Genomic DNA, 8724 nt, shown 5'->3' on the forward strand with positions numbered 1-8724 from the left:
GGGGGGAGCAGCGTGGCAAAAGTGGCCAAAAGGGACTGACTCTAGTGGTCTTAGGTGTTGGATTTAGTAGCCAATGACTTTAAAACAGCTATAAATGCATTCAACCAATTAAACTATGTTCAAAGAATTAAAGGAAAAAATGGTCTTAATGAATAATAGAGAATCTCAACGGAGAAATAGAAACTTAAAAATGGAAATTCTAGAACTGAAAACTATAATAAACTGAGATGACAAATTTACTAAATGGGCTCAATAGCAGATTGGAAATGGCAGGAGGAAGAGTAAGTGAACTTGAAGGTAGATCCATAGAAATGACCCAGTCCTGAGAAAAAAAAAAGGTGTAGACAAACAGTGCCCCAGGACACCTGAAGGACCACCTTAGGGGGCCAGCATGCAGAACCCCAGTTCTGCCTGTGTAGCTGCTTGTGGTCAGGGAGGGATGGCAACATGTCAGAGCTGCAATCTGTCAGGAATGAGTGTGAAGGGTTTAACTCTATCTAGAGCACAGTTCTTGATTTGGGTTTTTATTTTTTAAATCTTTATTGTTGAAAATATTACATATGTCCCTCTTTTCCCCCATTGACCTCCTCTAGCCCGCCCCTGCCCCTTGCCCCAGGCCTATCCACCCTGTTGTCTGTGTCCATGGGTTATGCATATATGCACACAAGTTCTGTGGTTGATCTGTTCCCGTCTGCCCACCCTTCCCTGCCATCCCTCTGAGGCTGGACAGACTGTTCCATGCTTCTATGTCTCTGGATCTATTTTGTTCTTCAGTTAATTTTGTTCATTAGATTTCACATTTTTTTGTGTGTTTTTTACATTTTTACTTCCTGAAGTTCATGTGCTACTAAATATCATTGAAAGACTTCTACAAAGATAAACTCCACCCCCACCCTCACTCATCTCTGATTCCCCACTAACAATTACCTATGTATATAAAAGCTTAAGCAACTGAACAACCAAACAACTGGTCAACCAGGCGCTATGATGCCGCACTGACCACCAGGGGGCAGACACTCTATGCAGGAGCTGCCCCCTGGTGGTCAGTGCGCTCCCACAGCCAACCTCCCGGGGCCAGCCAACCTCCCTCGGCCCCCATCGGTTGGCCCACATTGGCCCCGATCGCCAGCCAGGTTGAGTGACCCCACCTGTGCATGAATTTGTGCACCGGACCTCTAGTTTCCAACATAATTGTCAGCAAGAGCACCCACTCCATCCACCCCATTCCACCTTTTGATGGATAGTGTATGGAACCCTGGAGACCCCTTCCTGCCTTTTCCTCACCTTAATTCCCTCCATGGAACTCTTCCCCACTTTTCTAATATTCAGTATAGAATTTCTTTGTTTTTCCAAAGTGGGTGTAGTTGTACATTGTTCTAAGATACATAAAAATAATACACACTCCATGCAAAGAAGACACAAAAAAGGGATGAAAACAAAATCACCTGCCATCCAGCCACTCCCAGCTTTTCAGTTGCCTTGCCAGGAGCCCTGTTCCCTGATACTCACACGCATGTGCTGGAATGCAGTTTTGTTTGCATCTATGGAATCATCTGCCTCATTTTATAACCTGATTTTTAAATCAACCAAAATGTGGTTTCTTTCCACATCAATGAATATAGACCAAGAGCTGACTTTCAGTTACTCAGCAGAGAAAGCTGAATCCCAAGCCAGGGCAGCAGGGGGGTGGGGAGGGCAGGCGCCTGGGAGAATGGTGTATTTGGGGAGGGGCAACAAAAAGAAACAGGCTCTCACCTTAGAGGTGCGGGTGGACGTGCGGGTGCTTGCAACAGGAGGGACCTCGGCTCTCCTCTGCCACCTGCCACCTGCCACTCCAGCCGCGTCTTTCTCCACTCCCAGTGGCCCCTCATCTTTAGACACCCTCTGTTAGTGAGAGAAAGCGTAAACATTTTAAGAAGAGTAACTGCACGTCTTCACTACAAAGAAGCAAAGTGGCCTGAATGTCGTGAAGACCCTAAGTTAGTAAACGACAAGGAGTTATTACTAAAGTTGACTTAGTTTTTCCATTCCTCCCAACTTCACAAGCTCAGACCAAAAGGCATCTAGTTAGAGGACGTCTCTCCATCACCTTTGAAGTTTACTTGCTTGACCGTACGTTAAAGCTCAGCTGTTATCGATCCGGGAGGGCAGCTGGAGGACGGGGGGCTCTGTGAGCCCTTCATCACACAGGGGCCTCTTTATGCCGGTGAGGTCACCCTGTTCTAGGCGATCTGCAGACTCAGGCTTCCTCTCTGTCTCTCTCATCTCCCTGGAATCTTGTTCTGTCCTGGAGCCAGGCCATCTGCTCTGGGCCTTTCCACGCTAAACCTTCCAGATTTTTCCTCTCTTCTTTAGAAGCTCCTCCTCCCTCTAGCCCGAGCTTTTATGATGCCTCTGGTTTCCTGAGTAAGAAACTTCCTGTCCCACCCCCTGGACCTCACTCCCTTCCCCATTGGGTGGTGGGGAGACAGGTGGTTCCTCAGCTTAAACTCTGAGCTGGGCACCCCACGCGTTGCAGGCAGATCTGCACCTCGGTGGCATTCATGCTCCTGTCCGTGTGTCTGGGCTGCCGTCACCCCCTCAAGTACCCTTCTTTTCCCTTTAATTTCCCCTCTAAATCCAGCTCATTGTGGAAGGGTCTGTTTATGCCCCACCTTCCTCGTGCATCTGACTGACTAGGCACCCAGGCCATTTCTTCCTCTGAAGTCCTCTTGTATTTGCAGTCAATCCCATTCACTTTAGATCTCGATGGCTCTTCCCTCGCTTCATATCAGTTGACTTCGACTTACTTGACCAAGGATCAGCACCTCAGGGAGGTGGAAACCAGGCACGCACTCACTGGCATTCCCAGCCTTGTCTGCATCGCCATGCCAACCACGCCAGTGGGAGCCCCTGGAAATACCTGAAGATGGGCTTCTATGCCTGCAGCTCATCGTTGGTATTAAGTCGCCCAAATAATGCCCTCAGATCACGGTAAAGATGCTTTTATTATGCCTGGAACCCGTAATGACACCCTTTCCTCTCATGGAGACCCAGCCCAGATCATTTTCTCTAGGGTTATAATCATTTTTAACTGTTATTAGGCTCCGTTATGGTGTCTTCTTGTCGATTTGAACCTGCCCGGGGAGGCCAACAGGACATTGTTTTGGCCGGTGATCAATGTAGCCGGGGCACCCCGCACCCCAGGGTCAAGCTGAAGGCGTAAGGGATGCTGTTAACACTGATGGGGAGTGTAATGGCTACTGATTTTGACCTAAGAGCTGATTAGAAATGGTTGCGTTAACAACTCATTCTTAGAAAATCACAACTCAGGCACATAGATCGTGTCGGAGTCTTCCCTTCTCCCTCAACAGTACAAATGGCGCTGAGCGGGACTTCTCCTGGCCGCGGCGGAGCAACACGGTGATGTTCTAAGCTCAGAAGCTCTTACGTGCATTCATTCAAAAGGCGAAACCAGAGGACGGTGCAAAGGCAGCTGCCAGGCCGCAGGGCCCTTTCCCCGGGGTTTCAGGAGCAGACAAGTCCCCTCCTGAGTGTCCAAGTCTTTCGAATACCTGCACTTCCCCACCTTACTGATTCCCTTGATCTGTGTATAGGGAAGACATTCTGCTGGCCCGGTGTACAGGATCATGTAGAACCAAAACTTTAAGGCATGTGTAATAGGACGTGGCCCTGGCATTTATCATTACGACTCAAATTCACGTTCCGCCTGTTTGGATTCTAACAACCAGGAAGCGCTAAGAAAAGCCCTTGGTTGCAAACCCCTCTGAAGTATCTGATTGGGCTAGAGCTGTGCTTTCTGCACAACGAAGCCATGTAATCCCTCCAGCGTGACAGACACCGTCGTCGGAGGGTTTGATCGGATTGGCTTTCTGCTCATGCCACGGGGGGTGGTTGTCTGTGTGTACAGATGACTGGGGGGTAATGAAGACCAGCATGGGTGCGCGTGGGTTTATGAGCAGTTAAAAATAACTTTTGAAATCCTGGCCTGTGTACCCTGGGAAAAAGATGCCTCCCTTGTTCTAGAGAGATTGCCTCTGGAAAAACACACAGCACTTGTGGCTTTGACTCAGACGTGGGTACATTTGACAAGAGGTGTTCTCGGTCTCCCTGGGAACTACAAGTTCCTAGCGCTTCGTTTCAGGAAAAGGGCCTTAGCCGAGGGTGCTCGTTGGCTTCGGGGTCTGCTGGCCCCTCCTTGAGCAGGAAAGACGCTGCCGACCCGGAGCTGAGGCAACAGCAGGCAGTGAGCCCAGAGTAGACAGGAGGCACCGGCCCAGCGAGAGTCACACACACGCCTCTGAGTCCTGTGGCTGCAGTGCTCGCTCCCTCCGGACACGTGTGTGAGTGTGTGTGCACGCACGTGTGTGCTTTTCCTTACCGGTACGTAAGTTAGTGTCGTACTCTGAAGAGATGGCTGGCTCCCAGCCATGAACCCAGAAGCCAGGCTGGGTGTTTGAGCAGGAGGGGATTTAATAGAAGGGTTTGCGCTGCAGCGTTTTGGAAGGGCTAGAGAGCAAGGAGGGGAGGACAGGAAGGGCAGCTCTCACAGTGGCTCCACCGGCCACAGCGTTCCAGAGCCTGTGGCCCCTCATCCCTGACCTGGGGAGTGGGGAGTAGGAACTGGGAGGAGGGGGTAAAGGGGGGGATGGGAGATATCTGTAATACTATCAACAGGGGGAGTAGGAACTGGGAGGAGGGGGTAAAGGGGCAGGATGGGAGATATCTGTAATACTATCAACAAAAAATATATATTTAAAAAGAAATTACACCCTTGGCAGTTATTGCGACTGACAGAACATATTTGTAAATCAATGTAAAAGTTGCATGTGATCAATGTTTAAATTTTATTTAAGGGGCATATGAGCACACGTATTTGAAGATCACGGGCCTATGGCAAGATGAGGTTGGGTTTTGAGGCTAAGCGTAGCCACCGTCTTCTGTGTGTTTCCTTGTTCTCCAGTTTGACCTGGTGTGTGTCAATGCTTGGATGCTGGACCTCACACAAGCCATCCTGAACCTGGGCTTCCTGGCCGGAGCCTTCACCTTGGGCTACGCAGCAGACAGGTAGGCCGCAGGGCGACAGCCACTTCACATCCCTGTGTCCCAGCGGGGAGGGGTGGGGGTGGGGTTGTGGGGATGAATGTCAACTGTTAGAAAAGCATTCTTACTAAGTGCAGAAGGCCATGGTCATTCCTCTCCTCACGGCAGTCTTTTCATCTTAAGCCGCATGTCCTTTCTCCTCGAGCTGCACGGTGGTGGGGCTGCTCCGTGGGCGGGGAGCGTCCGGAGGACCCGGCCCAGCGAGGCAGCGGCTGCACGCGGGCTGGCGGGGGCTGCCGCCGCCGCGGAGCCGAGTCTCTGGCTTCCTCAGCTCCCTGACGTTGGATTCATTTAGTCGTAGGTCAGCCCCTCCAGATTTGTTTCATTTAATTAAAAAGAAGACCTGCATTTTAGTCTACAGATTCAACGCTCTGCAGAGAGAAGGTTTCTCAAAACTCCTCAGGAAGTTGTATCTGCTGTTAAGCATTCGAGAGTGGCCCAGGTGGTGGCAGGCGCAGTGCGTGCACGTGTCTAAGATGGTCACGCTTTCCCTTCAGATACTTCCGTGTCCCACACTATGGGTGTTGGCTGTTGTGTTCATGTCTGGCTATTCCTTTATTCCAGTTCTGACTACGGAAATGCTTGTAGCAATTTAATCTCACTCTCTAGACCCGTCAGCACAGGGATAGGGAGCTTTGGCCCTTGACTTATATGGCTTTCCATTGCTCCGGGCACTCCAGCCTGGCCTGGGTGGGACCTTGTGACCATGTTCGCAGTGGGCGGTGCTAAGGGTACCCCCAGAGACCTGTCCACAGCAACGAATGCGCTAACTCAAGACAACAAAGCACCCCACAGCCTGTCGCCAGTGTCGACCTGAGTGTGACCAGCCCAGGACTGCAGAACGGTAGCGCTTTGGTCTTGTCCTTGCCCTTCGTCCACTCTGAGGCTCCTGTTGCTGTCCCCCACGACCCGCTTCTGCCCGCGACTCTCTCCTTGGTCCTCTGTGTCTGGGGCTCTTTCCCGGGTTTTACGTGTCTTTTTCTACTGTTTCTACTTCTAGCCCTTTCAATCCATCTTTCCCTTTTCAATCTCCCCAGGTAGCGCTTTCTCTCCTGGCTGCCTGCGATTTGGGATTGAGTGACATCTTTTTCGTATGCATTAATTGTGTTGCTGCTCTTCTGAAGCTAAACATTGGCTTTTGCTTCTTCTGCGTGTTTTTCTGGCACCACCCATAAACATGTCTTCACACTGAAGGGACTGGTGATGTTGGTGTTATAGTGGGCCCCGCGGTGTTAGGAGGAGACATGCGTGTTGGTCCTGGGGAGACGACAGGCCCATGAATACTTCTGCCTCACCACACGGCCAACCATCTTTCAGCTCCCCCTCCTCTTTGTAGCCTTGAAGGAAAGGATACGAAACAATAGGCCACACCACTGCAGGAGGGGCGGAGAGTGAATTTAAAAACGAGGCTACTTCTGTCTCTGCTCCGCGGCCTGAAGCAAGATGCCCTACCTGTGAACTTGGTGGGAAGTGCCAGGGAAAATGTTATCAGGTCAAATCTCTTAAAGGTCACTGGTGACAAATTTTCACAGCCGATAATTCAGCACAACTCCACGGAACCATTCAGCCTCAGACTGGCAGGTTTTTGGGTACACGATACCCCGTTCCCTTTTCCTAAACGACATAATCATATTGTGTAAATGGTGAAAATAAAATACGGAAGTCAACTCACATTGGTTTGAACTTTATAAAGAACTTTCACTGTAGAAAAGTAAAACAAACTAACAAAAAGCAGAAGCCAGCAAACCGAGTCCTGGCGTTCTGAGGAAACGTACCCCAGACCCTGTCCCCGCCTCTTTCAGCGGCACGCACCCTGGCCATCCTCCATCGCGGAGCAGATGTCTAAGGTGATCCCGTCCTCTCTCCGCCAACAGGTATGGCCGAATCGTCGTTTACCTGATATCCTGTTTCGGTGTTGGCGTCGCCGGCGTGGTGGTGGCATTCGCACCAAACTTCCCTGTGTTTGTGGTCTTCCGCTTCCTACAAGGCGTGTTTGCAAAGGGGACATGGATGACCTGCTATGTGATCGGTAAGTCATGCCGCGCCCCTGCCTGCCTGGGGAGCAGGGCTGGGTGGGGAGCCCTGCGGGGCTAGTCGGCCTTCCTGTGCACGGAGGGTGGCCCCGTGCTGCACGTCATTGTTCCTGCAAACAGCAGGGTGCAGGGCGAGACGCTGCCTCTCTAGGAACTGCGATGCCACCTTTCTCTGGGGACCAAATATGGAATGTCACGCAATACTGGGGTGACCACTTTCTGAATCATAATCCTCCCGGGAATCGCCTACTTCATCCCCATACTGTTATCACAGGATTTTTTTTGCTTTGCTTTATTAGAGATTAATTTTTATTAAAATTGCAGTCATTCCTTGAAACATTTTTGAAGAATGCTCTGTGTGTTTCTGTGGTAGAGTTCGAGATGACACTCCCGTGTTCTGTTCCTTCCGCGTAAGTGGGGAGCGTGGCGGCACGCCGGAGTGTGGCCTGAACGCAAGGAGCCTTCTAGTTAGGGGACCTTTGCTATCTTCCCGAACTAGAGAGTGTGACCTTCTGGGAATGAGAGAGAGGACGCCTTCCCTCGCTCTTCGCTCATGTTACTGGGAAAGTCCTGGCCGCTGCCTTTGGCTGTTTCCGGTGGTGTCTGGACGGGTGCCCTTCTCTGCGGGTCACGGTGGATGTGTGACCAGGGAGATCTGATGATCACTCCGATCACTGGGCTCCCACTCCCTCCTGTTATGCTAGGCAGTTCCTCCCCAAGCAGCGCCCCTTTGGAGACCCTGGGAAGGTCTTTCGATGGGCGAGAAAGGAGAGAGTGTTCGGAGGGTTGACTCGCTGGCTGGGGCGGAAGGGATAACTGAAATATGAAGCGTTTTTAAGGAAACCCAAGTCTAGTGAATGTTAAAAGTTGCGGTGTTAGGGCAAGAAGGAGGTGGTGTAGCCTGGGATGATCAGAATAGACTTGGCCACAGGTAGAGATCGATTGGGGAGGGAGTGGGGGGTGGGGGAAAGGATGCCAGCTACAAAGATCCCCAGTGATTTTTGTGTGTGTGTCAATCTTCACCCAAGGATGTTTTCTATTGATTTTTAGAGAGAGTGGAAAGGAAGGAGAGAGACACAGAGAGAAACATCGATGTGAGAGAGACATACCGATTGGTTGCGTCCCTCATGTGCCCCGACTGGGGCTGGGGATAAAACCTGCAACCGAGGTACATGTGCCCTTGACCCAAATTGAACTGCAACCCTTCAGTCTGCGGGCCGACACTCTCACCATTGAGCAAACTGGCCAGGACCCACCACTCCCCATCCCCAGTGATTTTTTAAAGAAATATCACCACGTGAAATGTCCAGCACGGTGGAGAGAATTATCATTTGAGAGAAACTACCTTGTGATAGTGAACAAATGTGTAGAGTCTAATATTCCTAACGAGTCTCCTAAAGAGACTATGATATGCATATTTTTAGAGAGCAGTGATGAAATCTGACCGGTTTATTATGTTTATGTTTTCCTAATTGCAATGACTTTCCAAAATAGTCATCATGGAAGCTTCCCTGAAACCAACACTTGCATTCCTTGTGTTCCCAGAAGAGTGCAGGCCGGGTGCGAGAGGGGCGGGGATGCTGTGGGT

General features: G+C 50.6%; 1 protein-coding gene across 1 annotated transcript in view; it reads left to right on the forward strand.

The window, feature by feature from the left end:
* Positions 1-8724, forward strand: part of LOC102260224 (solute carrier family 22 member 3) — a 66104-nt gene that overhangs the window by 19259 nt on the left and 38121 nt on the right. The window contains exons 2-3 of the mRNA XM_014546942.1: positions 4964-5067; positions 6978-7132. Coding sequence (XP_014402428.1) covers positions 4991-5067; positions 6978-7132 — 232 coding nt within the window. The 5' untranslated portion in view covers positions 4964-4990. The remainder of the gene's footprint in view (positions 1-4963; positions 5068-6977; positions 7133-8724) is intronic.

Source organism: Myotis brandtii, unplaced genomic scaffold, assembly GCF_000412655.1.
Source record: "Myotis brandtii unplaced genomic scaffold, ASM41265v1 scaffold458, whole genome shotgun sequence".
NCBI classification, from domain to species: Eukaryota; Metazoa; Chordata; class Mammalia; order Chiroptera; family Vespertilionidae; genus Myotis; species Myotis brandtii.